General features: G+C 39.9%; 1 protein-coding gene across 1 annotated transcript in view; it reads right to left on the bottom strand.

Moving 5' to 3' along the window:
- LOC132400744 (CUB and sushi domain-containing protein 1-like) overlaps window positions 1-19,897 on the bottom strand; it is a 2,029,389-nt gene that overhangs the window by 458,774 nt on the left and 1,550,718 nt on the right. Inside the window, exons 21-23 of the mRNA XM_059982042.1 lie at window positions 18,231-18,419; window positions 12,762-12,931; window positions 5,378-5,534 (exon numbers count right to left, since the gene is read on the bottom strand). Coding sequence (XP_059838025.1) covers window positions 5,378-5,534; window positions 12,762-12,931; window positions 18,231-18,419 — 516 coding nt within the window. The remainder of the gene's footprint in view (window positions 1-5,377; window positions 5,535-12,761; window positions 12,932-18,230; window positions 18,420-19,897) is intronic.

The following is a 19,897-nucleotide window of genomic DNA, read 5'->3' as shown; positions in this document are numbered from 1 at the left end:
TTTTTAGTCTGCTCATTTCTTTGCTCTCTCAATGCTTCTTCTTCTTCTTCTTATTCTTCTTTGTTCTTGCAACACTTAATAAAACAATCATAGGCAACAAGTTTCATGTCTCATTCTTAAATTCTGAAGAACTTCTGGGCCACAGAAGAATCAGAATTCAATGAAACCAAATTAATTTATCATTCTCTTTTGGTGTACCATACACAAATTAATTATGAAATCTTTACAGAGGATGAGATTGTCATGTGTTTAATATCTCAGTAAAATTTGAGTATTATTATAAATATATATTATGAAGAAGCCACAGGAAATTGTAAAATTAGTCTTGGGTACCAGCCTCCATAGTATCCAAGTCATCTTCAAGGAGCAATGCCTCAGAAAGGAGGTCTCCATTATTAAAGACCCTCATCACCCAGGACATGCCCTCTTCTGTTACAATCAGTAAGGAGGTACAGAAGCCTGAAAGCACACACTCTGTAATTCAGGAAAAGCTTCTTCCCACCCCCCCCCCCCCCACCATATAATTCCTAAATGCACATTGAACCCATAAACACTTTTTTACATTTTTATATATTAGTTCTGTTTTGAACTACTTTAATCAAACTATTTAATATTCATATATATACTTACTGTAATTGATTTAGTTATTCATTTTTTTCTTTCTATATTGGCATGTATTGTATTGTGCTGATGCTAAGTTAACAAATTTCATGACACATGCAGGTGATAATAACCTGATTTTGATATTGATTGATTAAGCATTCATTGTTTGATTACATATTTCATTACTGGCTATAGGAAAAAAGCTTCCGTCATTATAACATCACACCATATGTGAGAGCCTTACTAAAGGAAAAATAAGTAGGCATGTTATCCTGGGCTCCTGTGTTTTACTTTTAATTAGCTACTGGAGTTGCAAAACATAACAGTGGTGACAAGGAAGTTTTAAATTTAACATGAGACGAGAACCTATCTGTTAAAGTGAAACAAGCTTTTCTTTGGAAGGGGAGTAAGACAATTGAGTTTAAAAAAAGACAGTACATGAATGAAGTTTACAAGTTCATAAACACTGAACACTGGGTGATAATAATAATAAATGCATAAATAAATAGCAGAAATAGTCATCTAGATCAGAAACTTTGAGTGCACAACAGGTAACTGGATGATATATACTGAATGAATTGAACAGAATTTTGAAACAAATCAAATAGCTAATGAAATGTGAGTGCCAGTATTACTGAGTGCAATAGCTGGAAAAACATACAGCTTGCTTTGAGGCTTGACTGCTCCAACCAATCTAGGTGAAATGAGTTTTGCTGATATCATGAATGTATGGTCTGAACATTTAGATTCAAAGCCATTGTTAATTGCAGAAGTGGTATCAAAAGGTAGGGTAGTCCATTTCAGTTTACATGGTGAATTGAAGAGATTATCTGAGCATTGTCAGTTCAATGATGGGCTTAATGATGCTCATCATTAGTTTGTGGTATCTCACAAAAAAAATTACAAAATGGCTCCTAACTAAAGCACAACTCACATCTATGAGAGCAGCTGAAATCACTGTATCAGTGAAAATGGCAGCCAGGGACACAAGTGAGCAGCAGTCAGGAATAAAAGAACACTTACATACATGCTGTTGATGAAAAATCTGATAATGATGAGAGTGAAACAAGAACGAATGGCTCTGAGATTTACAATGTGAAAACTAACAATAGGCCAGCAATATGGTTTACACCAGAAGTGAACAGCAAGTTAATTAAAATGGAATTGGTCATGGGTTCAGCTGTTTCAGTCATTACACAAAATGAGTTTGAATGTCATTTCAAAGATACTGAACTGAAACCTGTAGATATCCAACTTATACTGGAGAAAAGATCACTCCTGTGGGAATGACATTTGTAACACTGGAATACAAGAACCAACAAGCCACATTGGACTTGTATGTGTTAAAAACAGGAAGACCAGCATTGTGAGTGGCCGAGACAACTTCAACTGGATTGGAGACCCATCCACAATTTGCATGCCACATCACCTGCAATAGAGTCAAATGAAACTGAATGATTCAACAGTGGTGTTCAATGATGGCATTGGAAAGCTCATTCATATCAAGGGTACAAGGGTGTAAAAAGAAAATGGCACATCCAAGTTCTTTAAACCATCCATGAAAATGTGGCCCGTGAGCCAGATCACATGGAGGCTGAAGAAATTCATTCCAAGATTGGGTGGAGCCCATGGCCAACACTAGTGGTCCCAGTAGCCAATAAGAATGGATATATGAGGATCTGTGGTGATTTTATGGTCACCACAGATCAACTCAATTCTGAATGTACATCTATATCCTCCACCCAGGACAGAGGATATCTTTGCTAACCTTTCTGGAGGGAAGCATTTCAGCAAAGTTGGTAGCCAAGGCCTACCTATAGACAGAGATGGAAGAAGGATCCAAAGTGTTTCTTACCATAAAGACTCAATAAGAGCTTTATCACTGTAATAGGATTATTTCTCAGGTAGCATCTGCATCTGCACTCTGGCAAAAAGCTAAGGACCAGGTGCTGCAAGGCTGCCCAGGAACTCAGCATTACCCAAGTGAATCATTGTTACCAGTAATGATAACAAGGAGCATCTCCTAAAACTCCAGATTGTGTTAAAAAGATTAGAAGATTATGGGCTTAGTACACAATGCAACCAAGTGTGAATTCCTTAAACCAAGAATCACTTACAGTAGTCACACCATTGATGCACAAGGATTACGCAAGTGTGTGCAGAAAATTCAAGTGGTGGTGGATGCCCCAAAGACACAGTTATGCCCCACTTCAGGATTTGTCAATTACTATAAATATTCCTGCCAATCCTGGGTACTCTGCTCCACCTCTTGAACTCATTCCTATAGATCAGGAAGAAATAGCAAAGGACAAAGCAGTGTGAGGTGGGTTTTGAAAAGGCAAAGGAAATTGTGATGTCAATCACTGTATTAATACACTGTGATCCACATTAACCAGTGTAGCTTGCCAAAGACACCTCACCTTAAGTGATAGGTACAGTCATGTCACATGTTATGAGTGATGGAAGTGAATGCCCCATAGCCTATGAATTACATTCCATTACCACTGCAGAGAAAACTTACGCACAGATTGACAATGAGACCTTGAGTCTGGTTTGGAATGTGTAACATTTCAACCAGTATCTGGATGGGAGAGAGTTTACCCTCAGTACTGATCATCAAACACCAGTATCCATTTTCAATCAAGAGAAGGATGTTCCACTAAGCTGCTTCAGAAATGGAGAGATAGGCTCTTCTTCTTGGAGGACACAACAACAAGATTGAATTCAAGGGAACAACTAATCATCGAAATGCTGATGGATTGTCCCATTTACTCTAAGAAAAAGAAATAACTGGAAAATTTACAAAAGGATTCTCCTCTCAGTGTATTCTCCTTAACATAAATTGAAAGTGTCCCTATTATGGCAGAGATGGTCCAAAGGGAGGCAGAAAATACCCCACACTGCCTCAGGTATACATGGTAACCTAAAATGGCTCCAAGCTGGTCATCTAGGCATGGTCAAAATGAAAGCTTTTTAAGGTGGCCTAGGATAGATCAGCAGATTGAGCAGCTCACCATGCACTGCATGGGATGCCAACACACCCAGAAGATGCCAAAAGCAGCACCTCTCCATCCCTAATAATGGCTTGCTTTGCTCTGGCTTGTGGATTTTGTTCGATCATTCATGGACACATATTTTTTGGTAGTAGTGAGTGCAGTTACAAAGTGGCCCAACAGTCTCCTTTTCAGCCTCACATACTGCTGATGTGTTGAAAAGTCTTTTCTCAAGATCTGATGTTCCAGATCACTTAGTGACAGTAGACTACAGTTCGTTGCAGGACAATTTCAATCATCCCTGTAAATGAATGGAATAAGACTTATTACATGTACAATGGCTTGGCAGAAAGGTTCATCAAGAGTCTAATGATGGTCTGCAAGCAATGTCAGCAGAACACACCACACTGACAATGAATCTGAAACTTGCCAATTTTCTCCTTGCATTTTGCAATGCAGCACACTGCACAGCCAACAACTCAGCAGGTCTGCCGATCGTTGGTCATTCCTTGCACTCACGCTTGGATCTCCTCAAAGTCATTTTCAGAAAGGGTATACAGGACACACAACTTACACAATTTGAGGTTTGATGTTTCACTCCCGGACAAGCAGTCCTGTTGAGAGATTACAGAGGTAATCAAAAGTGGGTACTTGGAAAAATTAAGGACAAAATGGACCACTCTTCTATCCAGTGGAGATTGTGTCTGATGTCATCTGGAGATGACACATTAATCAATTGAGGAGAGTAGAGTCAATTATTAGGGAATAAAGGTGTCTCATTAATCAGCTGCGAAGAGCAGAGTCAATTATTAGAGCTTTCAGAACTACATCCTGCTGTCTCGGACTCATTTCATACAATAACCATAGTGGAGGCCCTAGAATCTAATGTTGTTATATTAGAGTTGAGATGCATTCTACACTGAGTTGTAGTTTATATCTAAACAGGGAGAAGTGTAGACTGTTCAATATTTCAGTAATATTTGAATAATATTGTAAATATGTTGTTTAATTAAGCATTCTTTGTTGATTTATAGAATTCATTATGGTTTATACGTAAGAAGTATGTGAATGGCATATGTTATTATGCCAGCACATCATATGTGAACATCTCACTAAAGTAAAACTAACTAGACGTATTATCCCCAAGCTCCTCTGTTTTGCTTTTAGTTTCTGGAGTTACAAAACATAACTGAGATTATGTAAGGTTTTTATTGACCTTGTTCTGGATCTTTAAAACTATCAGAGCAGTAGGTGCAGAAAAAATATGGAATGGATAAATATCAAGACAGATGTTGAACAGGACAACCTTCTTTCTCCCAACCTATTCAAAATCACTATGGACCCATTTATTTGTACCATCAAAAATAAAAGCCAATTTGTACCAGAAGAAGGAACAACCAGATACACGACATTAGCCTTCGATGATGACATGACAATCTTGAGCAACATCTTCATGTGGATGGACCAAAATATTAAAATTCTATCAGCTTTATGCAAAGCAGCTGGCCTGAAGGCTAATGTCGTAAAATCTAAAGGCTTTCACATTATTTGTCAAAGAAAGACATACATGTAGAAAGAATCTTTGATAAAGAAAACATCCAATACATACCAAAGAGTGAAATCAAAAACTAACTGGCAACCAGAATGGATCCACAGTGAGGGATCTCCATAGAGGACTGGAAGTCAAAACTAGAGGGGAACTGAGAACTCTACGGTGTACGGAATATACAACTCTATCTAACCATCATGCAATTCCTCCTTTATATAAAGCATTCTCTTACTGGTATAGGTGAGATCAAATCCCTGGTCAGTCCCTGATCCATTTGTGTTAAATTCTAGCCACATATGATTTGATGTGCTGTTTAAGGTAACTCCCAGCAATTCGGATTTGGTAAAAACCCCAAGGCGACGAAAGGAATTATCTTTTCCATCATAGACCTGAAAGACAGAATGCACAGTTATTAAAGAGTGCATTGAAGTAACCTCATCAGGACTTCAGCCATATCACAAAACATCTAGGCCTTATTTCATTCTAGTTAAATCTTCACTGGATAAAGAATGGGGAATTAAGGCCATTCTGATTGGTAAATCGCAATATCAAGCAGCCTGTCATAGATCAACTGCCTGTCATAGATCAATCTCTAATGCCGTTTCCATTATATTTCACAGTTAAATTTAACTGGAGAGGCAGGAAAATCCTTTCAATGCAATGGCAATAAGATTGAATGTTGATGAATTGATTCTATATGTTTTGGTGAAGAACAATTTGACACAGGAACTTCAGTTCTTTGTTAATCTTGCATTGGTTTTCCTTTCAGCTGACAAGCAGTTTTCAAAATAGTAGCAGGACAAGAGAATAGTTGGCACTGAATACTTCAAGAGAAATTTGGATAAATGTTTAAATGAAGCTTGGGGAGGGGGGGAATCATCTATAATAAGAGGGCGTGAGAGTGTGGATCAAGCTGCCAGCAGAACTGGACAAGGATTCAATTTCAACATTTAAGAAAAGTTTGAATAAGTATATCATGGCATAGATGTGGAGGACTATGGTCCAGGAGCTGGTTGAAGGGATTAGGCAGAGTAACAGTATGGCACAGACCAGATGGGCTGAAGGGCCTGTTTCTGTGCTGCAGTGCTCTATGACTTTATGACTAGAGGGCATCATTCCTCTCAGGATTCAGTCTTGGATTCATCACAAGTATCTTACGGAATTTTCTATATTTCCCTCCTTTCAAAAAATAAGTCTACTGTTTCATAAGTAAAAGAGAAAAAAACAGATAAACATCAGATGAGGATGACATAAAATATTCTATAAAATTGCATTATTGTCTATGTAAAGAAATATATAATGGTCCGTGCTCCATCAAATTAACCAAACAAGTCCATACTGGGGATACTTTGCTTTTCTTCCTATGCAAAACACTTTGACTAAGCTCCTAAAACTAACAGGAATGTAATAAGGAGCATAAAAATCAATTTTCTTTCCATATATAAAAGTTATAATCCAATAAAGAACATAGAAGGACAACAACATGTGTAAAGATTTTATCCTTTGTGTTAGCAAAAGAATTAACTTTGTGTTAACTTTGTGTTAGCAGATTTTGAGCTTCTGCAGAGGGTTGTACACATTGCAAAAGGACATTTATCAGTTTAAAGCATGTCAGTAAAACCAAGGAATTGATTGCGGAGTTCAGCAAGGGGAAGTCAGGAGAACATACACCAGTCCTTATCAAGGGATCAGAAGTAGACAAGGTGAGCAGTTTTAAGTTCTTGGGTATCAACAACTCTGTAAAATTATCCTAGGCCCATCGTATTGATATAATTACAAAGAAGGCACGGAGCAGCTATATTTCATTATGAATTTGAGGAGATTTGTTATGCCACCAAATACTCTTGTAAGTCTCTGTGGATGCATAATGGAGACAATTCTGACTTGTTTCATCACCGCTTGGAATGGAGACTGCCAACCCTCCCTCTACTATCGAAGACACCTTCAAGAGGTGATGCCTCAAGAAGGTGGCTTCCATCATTAAGGACCCTCACTACCTAGTACATGCCCTTTTCTTACTACTAACATCAGAGAGGAGGTACAGGAGCCTGAAGACTCACACTCAATATTTCACTAACTGTTTCTTCCACTCGAGCATCAGATGTCTGTACGCTCTTTGAACACTAACTACCTCATTGTTCTTTTTTTTCTGTATTATTTACAGAACCAGAATATGGCTTACTGGTAAGAGTTGAATGTTAACCCTGAAGAAAGATTGGGCGGGGGGGGGGGGGTGTTCTTAGAAAAATGTGAAATGTGCCAAAAGATTTCTTTACAATCCCACCTAACTGAGATTCCACTTTCAAGGAATTATTGTTCTGTATTCCCAGATCCCTCTGTCTACCACACTCTTCAGTGCCCAACTGTTCACTCTGTAAGATCTACTCTGGTCTGTCTACCAATTTACAAAACCTCACCCTTGTCTGCTTTAAATTCCATCTGCCATTTTTCAGCCCCCTTTTCCAACTGCTCTAGATCTCACTGCAAGTTCTGATAGCCTTCCGTGATGTCCACTACACCCCCAGTCTTGGTATCATCTGCAAAATTTGCTGATCCAGTTTACCATATTATCATTAGATTGTTGATATAGATGACAAACAACAATAGACCCAGTACCAATTCCTGCAGCACACCTCTTGTCACAGGACTCTAGTCAAGGCAACTAACTACTTCTACTCACACAAAATGCTGGTGGAACACAGCAGGCCAGGCAGCATTGATAGGGAGAAGCCCTGTCGACTTTTCGGGCCGAGACCCTCGTGTTTGCTCGTAACTACTACTACTCTTTAGTTTCTCCTGCAAAGCCAATATCTAATCCAATTTACTACCTTATCTTGAATACCGGGCATCTAAACATACTTGACAAACCTTTCATGAGAGACCTTGTCAAAAGCCTTGCTTTGTCAAAAGTCCATGTAGACAACATCCACTGCTTTACTTGTGCCAGCTTCCCTGGTATCTTTCTCAAAAAAGCTCTATAAGGTTGGTTAGACACAACCTAACATACACAAAGCAATTTGACTAATCCTTATCAGACTTTGTCTATCCAAATACTTATGTATCTGGTCTCTTAGATTATCTTCTAATATCTTTCCCACAACTGATGTCAGGCTCACTTGCTTATAATTCCCAGGTTCATTCTTAGAGCCTTTCTTAAACAATGAAACAAAATTAGCTATCCTTGAATCCTCCAGCACCTCACCCATAACTAAGGATGTTTTAAATATCTCAGCCAGGGCCCTGCAATTTTTGTACTAGCCTCCCATAGGGTCTACTGGAACATATTGTCAGGCTCTGGGGATTTATCCATCCTAATTTTCCTCAATACTGCAAGCACTTCCTCTTCTATCATCTGTATAAGGTCCATGACTTCGCTGCTGCTTTGCTTCACTTCAATAGACTCTGCGTCCATCTCCAAGTAAATACAGATGCAAAAAATCTATTTAAGATCTCCCCCATCTCCTTTGCCTCTATGTATAGATTACTACTCTGATCTTCTAGTGGATTATCCTTTTGTTCCTAATATATCTGTAGGTTTCTCCTTCACCTTGTCTGGCAGAGCAACCTCATACCTCCTTTTAACCCTCCTCATTCCCTTGTTAAATGTTCTCAAGTTTCTGACATTTCTGACACTCCTCAGGTACCTTATTTTTCCTATCTGCTATGCATCACCTTCTTTTTCTTAACCATTGCCTCAATATCTCTGAAAATCCAAGGCTCCGTAAAATTGTTATCCTTGCCCTTCATTTTAACAGGGACATACAATCCCTGTACTCTCAAAATTTTACTTTTGATGGCCTCCCACTTACCAAGTACACCTTTACAAGACTACTGCCTGCCCCAATATCTTTCTGATAACATCAAAATTGGCCTTTCGTCCATTTAGAATCTCAACCTGGAATTTCAAACAATGAACACAAAATGCTGGAGGAACTCAACAGGCCAGGCAACATCTATGTTAAAAAGTCCAGTCGACATTTCCTGCCAAAGAGTCTCAGCCCAAAACAGCAACTGTACTTTTTCCCATAGATGCTGCCTGACCTGCTGAGTTCCTCCAGAATTTTGTCTGTGTTGCTTGGATTTCCAGCACCTGCAGATTTTCTCCTTTTTCTGGAGTTTCAAAATCCAATGTTGTGTGTGAAAAAATAGGAAGCCCGCTCAAGCTTTTATATCAAGACCGCTAAATGGATGATAAATTGATTCAATTCTTGGCTGTGATTGTACAGTTAGAAGAAAATAGCCTATTCTTCTGTATTATAGGAGTCAAGGTAAATTGTATCAGAAAAAAAATAAAAATACACATGTAACTGAAGTGTCTCTATGGAATGAAGTAATTGAGAGCTTGTTGTACCAATGACATTTATGCACAAAACATAATTCCTTTTGAAATGGGAAATAAAAGCACAAGTGTATATAAATAAAGCCCATGGTAAATAAAGCTCAGTGTGACCAGAGCCAGAGAATATGGAACTCAGAGCAGTCCATACAGCACAGGAGCAGGCTGTACGGTCCACAGTGTTGTGCTGAATTAATTAAATGAATAATCAAATGGCTAACTAAACTAATCTTTTCTGCCTACACAATATCCATTTAATTCCATTTTCCTCCATTTAGGTGTCTATCTAAACATATCTTTAAAAGTTCCTAATGTTTATCACTATCACCACCCCAGGCAACACATTCCAGGCACCCACCACTCTGTGTTAAAAGCTTGCCCTTCACAACTCATTTGAAATTCCCTCCTCACACTTTAAATGCATGGCATCAGTGACTAACTACATCAGCAAGTGCACCTATGATGTTACTGTCTCCAAGACCATCACTACACGCGCTAACCAGAAGCCATGGATGACCAGGGAGGTGCGTGTGCTGCTGAGGACCCGTGTCTCCAACTTCAGAGCAGGCAACAAGGCAGCCCTAACAAGAGTGAGGGCCAAACTGTCCCAGGTCATCAGAGAGGCAAAGCATGCACACACCCAGCGAATCCACAGCCGCTTCCAGGACAGTGGTGACATGCAGCACATGTGGAAGGGCATTCAGAACATCACCAACTACAGGACAACATCACCAGACTCTGCGGCATGATGCCTCCCTCCTAGAAGTGCTGAACAACTTCTACACTCATTTTGAGGTGGAAAATGACGTGGCAGTGAGGAAGTCCACCCTTCTTCCAAATGTCCAGGTGTTGTGTCTCACCGTGGCCGATGCGAGGAGAACCCTGTGCAGGGTCAACCCATGGAAGGCTGCTAGACCAGACAATATTCCTGGTAGAGTGCTTCAAGGATGTGCAGACCAGCTAGCAGATACTCTCAATGACATCTTCAACATCTCCCTGAGCAGCACCACCATTCCAATGTGTTTCAAGGCCACCACCATTGTCTCCGTGCCGAAGACGTTTTCAGTGTCATGCCTCAGTGACTACCATCCCATTGCACTCACATCCATCAGTATGAAGTGTTTCAAGAGGCTCGTCACGAGGCACATCAAGACCCTACTGCCCCCCTCACTGGGCCCCCTGCAACTCGCGTACTGTTCTAACCGTTCAACAGACGACACCATTGCCATCACCCTCTACCTCGCCCTACCCCACCTGGACAAAAAAGACACATATGTTCGAATGCTGTTCATAGACTTCAGTTCAGCATTCAACACAATCATTCCTCAGAAACTGACTGGAAAGCTGAGCCTGCTGGGCCTGAACACCTCCCTCTGCAACTGGATTCTAGACTTCCTGACTGGGAGATCTCAGTCAGTCCGGATCGGAGGCAGCATCTCCAACACCATCACACTGAGCATGGGGGCTCCCCAGGGCTGTGTGCTCAGTCCACTGCTGTTCACTCTGCTGACCCACAACTGTGCTGCAACACACAGCTCGAACCACATCATCGAGTTCACCGATGACACGACCGTGGTGGGTCTCAACAGCAAGAACGATGAGTCAGCTTACAGAGAGGAGGTGCAGCGGCTAATGGATTGGTGCAGAGCCAACAACCTGTCTCTGAATGTGAACAAAAGAAAAGAGATGGCTGTTGACTTCAGGAGGGCACGGAGCAACCACTTTCCACTGAACATCGACAGCTCATCAGTAGAGATCATTAAGAACACCAAATTTCTTGGTGTTCACCTGACGGAAAATCTCACCTGGTCCCTCAACACCAGCTCCATAGCAAAGAAAGCCCAGCAGCATCTCTACTTTATGTGAAGGCTGTGGAAAGTCCATCTCCCACCCCCCATACTCATCACATGCTACAGGGGTTGTATTGAAAGCATCCTGAGCAGCTGCATCACTGCTTGGTTTGGAAATGACACCATCTTGGATCGCAAGTCCCTGCAGCGGATAGTGAGGTCAGCTGAGAAGATCATTGGGGTCTTTCCTCCTGCCATTACAGACATTTACACTACACACTGCATCTGCAAAGCAAACAGCATTATGAAGGACCCCACGCACCCCTCATACAAACTCTTCTCCCTCCCACCATCTGGGAAAAGGCACCAAAGCATTCAGGCTCCTACGACCAGACTATGTAACAGTTTCTTCCCCCAAGCCATCAGATTCCTCAATACCCAGAGCCTGGACTGACACCAACTTACTGGCCTCTACTGTGCCTATTGTCTTGTTTACTATTTATTGTAATGCCTGCACTGTTTTGTGCACTTTATGCAGTCCTGGGTATGTCTGTAGTCTAGTGTAGTATAGTTTTTTTCTGTATTGTTTTTACATAGTTCAATGTAGTTTTTGTACTGTTTCATGTAGTACCATGGTCCTGAAAAACGTTGTCTCATTTTTACTGTGTACTGTACCAGCAGTTATGGTTGAAATGACAATAAAAAGTGATTTGACTTGACTTGATGTCCTCTGGTATTAGATATTTTGATTCTTTTAAAAAGATATTCTCTGCCTATTCTATCTATGCCTCTCTTAAAATGCAAAGTAATGCACACAAGATGTTGGACAAACTCAACCGGGTAGGCAGCATCTATGGTAAGGAATAAACAGTCAGCAATTTTGCCCAGGCCCCTTCAGCATCAGAGCTCTGAACGAATCGTTGACTCTTTATACCTCTCCGTAGATGCTGCTGGTCTTGCTGAGTTCCTCCAGTATCTTGTGTGAATTACTCAAGATTTCTAGCATATGGATCTCATGTATAAGAGCAATGCAAAGGCTTTGTTTTCTTTTTCATGCATCAAAAAGTATCTGTCTAAAGCAATGAGAGAGTGTTTGTGTGTGTGCGCATGCAGCGTGGGGGGTTTCCGCACACAACACAAACCCCAACTCAAGATTTATAATGCCAAATTTCAAATGCCAGCACCTAAATGCAACTAACTCTTAGCAATTAGAATTTAATCTTGAAATATTCAATGGCACAATTACTCAGCCCATTTTTGGCAAACCTATGAAAGATGACATTGAAAACGGATTTAAAATCTAATCACTTGAAATTGGAAACATTAACATAAACAAGCTTCTCAGCTAAGATTTGGCTCAAATTGATACACCTTTAAAATTCTACTTCCAATGGCATTGAGATTTTGTGGCACTGAGCGAAACCATTTATTACAATTTGAGGTAAAATATAAAATGAAAGAGATACTGTATGTGTCAATGTCACTGTTACCTCAACAACATCACCCTCCTGAAGATTAAATGTCCTAGCGTGAAGGCTGATTCCTTTCCCTGGCTGTGTCTCAATTCTGTAGATGCATTCATGATTGTTCTCGTAGTTCACTGGGTAATTTGGCGACAGCAACGTGCCTTCCGTTGCAGTTACAGAGGCTCCGCATTCAGCTAAGTCATAAATAGAAAGTGCAAGCAATTAAAACATCTTTTAGAATGGTTTAAACAAGTTTAGAAGGAAAACAAAATATAGTTAAAGCACAAATGACAACTCAATTACATAATACATCCTGGTGTAAATATGCCCTAAGCTGTTCCCATCTGGGATCCTGTTCTTCAAGTATATTTTGTGTCCCCAATTACACTCTGTCTTGAGGGGCATAGATAGGGTGAATACGCCCCTTCAAAATTCAAGGTTTAAGATTGTTTAATGTCATTTCCAGTACACAAGTGTAAAAGAAAATGAAATCATTGTTTCTCTACCTCTGAGTCAGCCCAAAAAAAACACCTACAATAAATATAAATACATAATATAGCTATTACACATAAATTGATCTTATATCCTTGAGGAGATGCTAGGCACAGGAGTGACTAACAGGAACATGATAAAGTAGTGTTGGTTGAGTTGTGAAGGGATGGGTTATTAAGTGGAGGTGTTGATCACCCTATTGCTTGGGAAAAGTTACTGTTTTTGAGCCCGGTGGTCCTGGTGTGTATGTCTATGTAGCATCCTCCCTGATGGGAGTGGGACAAACAGTCCATGAACAGGATGGGTGAGATCACTGAGTTTTCTTTATGTATATCCTTGATGGTGAGTAGGCTGGTACTGGTGTTGCATTGGACAGTTTTGACGACCTATTGTAGAGCCTTCCGGTCTGTTGTAGTGCAGTTTCTGTACCATTCAGTGATGTAGCTTGCTAGGATGCTCTCTACTGTGTATCTGTAAAATGTTATGAGAATAGATGTGCATAGTCCAGCTTGCTTCATCCTCCTCAGAAAGGAGAAGCATTAGTGAGCTTTCCTGATTGTGTAGAACATGCTCTGGAAGCACAAGAGGTTGTGTGAGATGTGCACTCCCAGGAGTTTCCAGAGTTCTTTTCCCTAGTGTTGGGAGGTCAAAGGTTTATTATGAGAGGGGGGATATTTAATAGGAACCTGAGGGGCAACATTTTCACCCAGTATATGAAGCAAAATGTCAGGGAAATATTTGAGGCAGGCATATTAACAACATTTAAAAGGAAAGTATAGTACATGGATAGGAAAGGTTTCAGAATCAGGCTTATTATCACTGACATATGTTGTGAAATATGTCATTTTGTAGCAACAGTACAGTGAAATATGTACATGAAGCATATACAAGTCACATAAAGTGAAAAATAGAAAGATAGACAGACATATAAATAGACAGGGCAGAAGAGAAATAGAGAGGTAATGTTCATGGACTGTTGGCCAAATGCAGGCAAATAGCACTAGCTTTATGCTGGTCCTGATGAAAAGTCTTGACCCAAAATGTCTACTATTTATTCCTTTCTGTAGATGCTGCCTGATCTGATGAGTTCCTCCAGCATTTTGCGTGTGTGGTACTAGCTAAGATGGGAATCTTGGTTGGCATGGACCAGTTGGGCTGAAGGACCTATTTCTCTGCTCTCTGACTACAAATTATGTTTGATGTAAACCCCAACAAGAACTTAAAACTTTAATTGAAAATAATAATTTGACTGGTTTATTATTGTCACGTATACTGAGGTATAGTGAGAAGATTGTGTTCATATACAATAGATCAACTCATTACCAGTGCATTGAAAAAGTAGAAGGTAAACCAATAACAGAATGTAACAGCCACAGAGAAAGTGTAGTGCAAGAAAACAGCAAGGTAGATTGTGAAGTCGCAAATTTATTTTATCATTCTAGGAAACTATTCAATAATCTTAAATTGATCTGTTTATCATCTGTAAAGTACTGTTAATGATACTATAGAAGATTGTTGAGTTAATTTATGCAGCGTATTAGCTACAAACATAATCATGGAGAGAAACACAAGCTGAATATGAATCCTCACATTAATGTGGAAGCTATTAAGTTTTAAAAATAGTTTGATAAATTTATTATCTACCTGCCTTTGTGTAAACATTTCCCCAAAGCATTATCCCATGTTCATGTAATGCTCACTAGCATAGTGTCAGTGAAAGTAAAATTTCCAGTTCATGGTATTTAATTTGATCACAGAGTCATACAGCGCAGAAACAGGCCCTTTGGCCCAACTTGTTCATGCTAGCTTGTTGCGACTTAGTCACAGGCAAAGATTCAATAATGTTTAATGTCATTTCCAGTACAAAAGTGCAAAGAAAATCAAAATAATTGTTACCCCAGAAACAATGCAGCACAAATAAACACAATAAGATAAAGAATACAATAATACAGAACACAGTAAATATAAATACATAAGATAGTTTAGATACAGGGATTTATTATATGTCCATAAAGTGACACTGGACATACCTTGTTGAAACAACTTGTTGAGGCAAATTAATTCACATGAACAAAAAAATTCCAAGGAGAGAGAGCCAGAGGCCGAAGTTTAGTGTTGTGAGGTTTGAATCTCTGAGCATACAAATCTCCTAACTACTGATTGATCGGCTATTTTTTGTGTGATAATATCAGTCTGGTATGCAAGCTCCCTTGAATTTGGTTGCAATGGTACAAATGACTTAAGCCCATATGTGTGGTTTGATGCAGGCCAATTAACATCACCCCATTGACTAATATTTAGCTGATGTATAAAAACGTCTCCTGGTCACTTCATTTTATAAACCACACCTTGAGCAACCAGCCATTGCCCCATAGACAGTATTGTTTATTTGAAAAGTAGTACTTTTATTTCATAACTTCTTAATAACCCCTGACAAGCCAAAGTCTGAATATAAGCTAGACTCCATTTTCCTGAGTTTGGCTCATGTAATCCAAGTGGGAATGACCCAGTTTGCATTTAGACTGTTTCAATGTCTGTTTTCTAGTGGTGTCTGGGATTCTGTTGTTGAGGGAAGGTTCCACAAATGCTGAATTTGTTGTAGTAGTATCTGTTTTCTAGTGGTGTCTGGGATTCTGTTGTTGAGGGAAGGTTCCACAAATGCTGAATTTGTTGCAGTAGTGTCTGTTTTCTAGTGGTATTTAGGACCTGTGTTGCTGAGGTTCTACAAATACTGAATTTATGCAATATGGAGTAGCAACTCGGCAAACTCTGGCCTTTGGTCCATGATAGACAAAGAAACAGTTAGGTGAGCTTTAAAGGAGACATAAATTGACTGTATGTCCAAAAAGTGATGTTAGGCATAGGAGTGTTTGTCCATAAGGTGACTGACAGGAAATAGTAAAGTAGTGATGGTTGGGAGTGTGGAGGGGTGGGTCAATGGTTAAACCAAAATTTCAATTTGAACCCCATGTTTTATTTTAATGTTCCTATTTCAATCGACATTATCCCCAAAGATTTCCACCCAGCTTTCTTGGACACACCAACAACAACTAAGGATGTGGCTTTTACAAATTCTGCCTTAAAGCATCTTACTGGTGTTTTCTCAATAAAAAATAGGTCACACTTCATTTCTAGCTTAAGTTTCTGAGATCATTGTCCTAAAATAGAGTCATAGTTACACAGCACAAAAGCAGGCCATTCAGTCCAACTCATCTGAGCTGTGTTCCTGAGCACATCCCACTCAGATTCAGGTTCAAACTTAGTTATCAGATGTACATCAAAACATAACAACCAACACACTCTGTGGATGGTCTGGGGGCAGCCTGTAAGTGTCACCACACATTCCAGCGACAACAAAGCACACCCACAACGCTTGTTAGAACAACACACAGCAAACAAACAACACGAGACAACCGTAAAACAAATCCTTTTCCCACACAGACAGACCTCCAATGACAGGACAGCCTGCCTCCAGACCATGGCTCCAGACTCAACAGCATCAGATCTCTGTCCTTCAGACTCACCAATCTAGAGGTCTCGAACTTCAGGTCTTGACCTCTGAATACACTAACCTCAGGCTTTGGCCTCCAGACTCATCAGCCTCAGGGCTTTGATCTCTGGGTTTCAATCCCAAGACAGGCTACCTCTGTACCTACAAGTCCTGTATTTGATCCGCATCCCTCTGAACTGCTCCTGGCTTAACGATAACTTCTATCCCACAGTTCTAAGACTCTTGGATGGACCTCTTAAACAATACAATGGTCTCCTGACCTGACCTCACAGTCTACATTATTGTGACTTTGCACATTACTGTCTAGCCACACTTCACTTTAATATTGGTATTGGTTTATTCTTGTATCAGGTACCAAGACACGATGAAAAGTCTGTCTTGCTAACCAGGTTCAAGGACAGCTTCGCCCACTATTGTGAGACTATTGAGCAGATCCCTAGTATGACATAATGGGCTCTTGACCTCACATTGCATTGTGACCTTGCACCTTATTGTCTACATGCACTGCACTTTTTCTGTAACTGTTACACCATATTCTACATTCACTGATTGTTTTGCCTTGTTTTACCTGCTAATTGTTTCAACCTCTTTGAACATCAGAGGACTTCATTGAGGTTGAGGCACATTCTAGCTCAATGCACTGTAGAATGATTTCATCTGTATAAACAGTGTGCAAGGCAAGCTTTGTACTGTATCTCATTACATGTAAAAATAATAAACCAATACCAATGCCAATTCCCATCAGGCTGAAATTATGTACTGCTAGTGTCAATGGCAGCTTCTATCCTGCTGTTATAAGATCTCTTATACAATCCTGAATAGATCTCATATGATAAAATGGATTCCTGACCTCACAATCATCCTCTTTCACTCCAAAGAGAAAAGCCCAAGCTCACTCAAGCTATCCTCATGAGACATACTCTCTAATGCAGGCTGCATCCTGGTAAATCTCCACTGCACTCTCTCTAAAGCTTTTACATCTTTCCTATAATGAGGTGACCAGAACTGAATATAACATCCCAAATGTGGTCTAACCAGGATTTTATAGAGCTGCAACATTACCTCACACCTAAAGAACACAATGGTCCCCCCCAACTAATGAAGGCCAACACACCATATGCTGTCTTAACAAACCTATCAACTTGTGCAGCAACTTGGAGGGATATACGAATGAAGACCCCAAGATCCCTCTGTTCCTCAGAATCATATTTTTTTATTCACTGTATACTTCATTCTTGATTAGCTTTGGAATATGGGGGTGGGGGTGGAAAGGACCAAATGATAGTTGACTGATAATTCTTCCTCAAGATTTAGTGTTTAAGAAATATTTCAATTAATTGTTAACAAATCATGGAAGTGTTCTGTAGGTGACTTACACCATGATACCTATTTGTTGCTGTAGATCTATGTGTCTATTGGCAGTTTCTCTAGCAATAAATACAATCATCTTAAAGTTAAGATGCATGAAATGAAAGCATGTGACCACCTACCCACACACCTTGGAAGAGGTGCACTCCACACCCGCCTTCCTCCTCCGTAACAGGTGATCTGAGAAGCACCTTCCAGTCTATATCCCGGAAAACAGGAAAATGTCAACGAGTCTCCAACTTCAAACTGAAACCCAATTCTCCGACTAAAAGCAGGAACACCAGGGTCATCACAGGGCTCCAGATCATACTCTGTAAATCAAAGCAGTCAACAGTAATATCTAGTTACTTCACTCTACCTCGCACTCAACATCAGAAAATCTAAAGAGCTGATTAGAGTCCATGAGCCAGATCTCATTAGGGGATTGGAGGTAGAAATTTGTTAAACCCATTGGTGCTATCATATCAAAGGATTTGTCCTGGGACCAGCATGTAAGTGCCATGCCAAAGAACGCATGTAGATTTGGTGTTGATTCAGCACATCATGTAAAACATTCCAAACTTCAATACAGGGTGCCACAGTGGTGCTCAGCATGACACTATTTCCAAATTCAGTTCTGGCACCATCTGTAAAGAATTTGTACATGCTCCTTGGAAACATGTGGTTTTCCTCTGGGTGCTCTGGTTTCCTCCCACAGTCAAAAGGCGCTTCGGTTAGTAGGTTTATATGTTACTGTAAATTGATCAGGCTTGTGCTAAATAGGTGGGCTGCTGGGCAGCAGGGCCCATTGGGCTGGAAGAGCCTGTTCCACACTGTATATCTGAAAAAAAAATAAATGCACTGTGCTGAGTATAATAGTTGGTTGCATCATAGCCAAGGATGGAAACACCAATCACAAGAATGGAAGACCACAAAAAGCAACGGATACTGCCTAGTCAATTCCATGCAAAGGCCTCCCACCACTGAGTGGCATCCATCATTAAGGATGCCTACCATCCAGGACATGCTTTCTTCTCACTAATACCAGTGGGCAGGAAGTACCAAAGCCTTGCATCCAACACCACCAGGTTCAGGAACAGATATTACCCTTCAACCATCAGGCTTCCTGAACCAGTATGGATAACTTCACTCACCTCAACAATGAACTGATTGTACAACGTACAGACTCACCTTAATGGATTGTTTACAACTCATGTTCTCAGTTTTGTTTTGTAAACTTGCTTGAGCTCTCAGGTCTTCTTCCACTAGTCTCTTTAATTTAAAGAATCCCCCTCAAAAACTAATTAGTAGTTCTGCAGTTTTGATCTGCATTCCTAAACTTCAGAATTTAATACCTAAATTTATAAGGGATGCAGACAGTTGACATATTTAATCACCAGCTCAAAACCTATTTATTTAACCTTGCTTTCAACTAATGTCCTCTTGTCTTTTATTTACATGTTTATTTTTATTTTATTTTCATGTTAACACGTATCCCATTACAAGGTACTTTGAACTACATCATCTGAATGAAAAGGGCTTTATGAATTACTATTTTATGAAAAATATTTTATGCACTGCATTCAACAAACGTAAAACAAAATTTCCTCATTTCACTGGAAGTCTTACAATTGAAGATAAATTACATAAAAGTTGGCATGATATCATCCTTACATCTGCATTTGGCTCCATCCACGAAAAGCAGGCTTTCCTGGTGGCCAACATTTCAATTTCAATTCCCATTTCTATTCCAACATAGCCTGCTCTACTGCCACAATAAATCCACTCTCAGGTTGGAGGAACAGTGCCT

This window comes from Hypanus sabinus, chromosome 10, assembly GCF_030144855.1.
Source record: "Hypanus sabinus isolate sHypSab1 chromosome 10, sHypSab1.hap1, whole genome shotgun sequence".
NCBI lineage: Eukaryota > Metazoa > Chordata > Chondrichthyes > Myliobatiformes > Dasyatidae > Hypanus > Hypanus sabinus.
The sequence above is the reverse complement of the archived record's forward strand: the minus strand, read 5'-3'. Positions and strand labels throughout refer to the sequence as shown.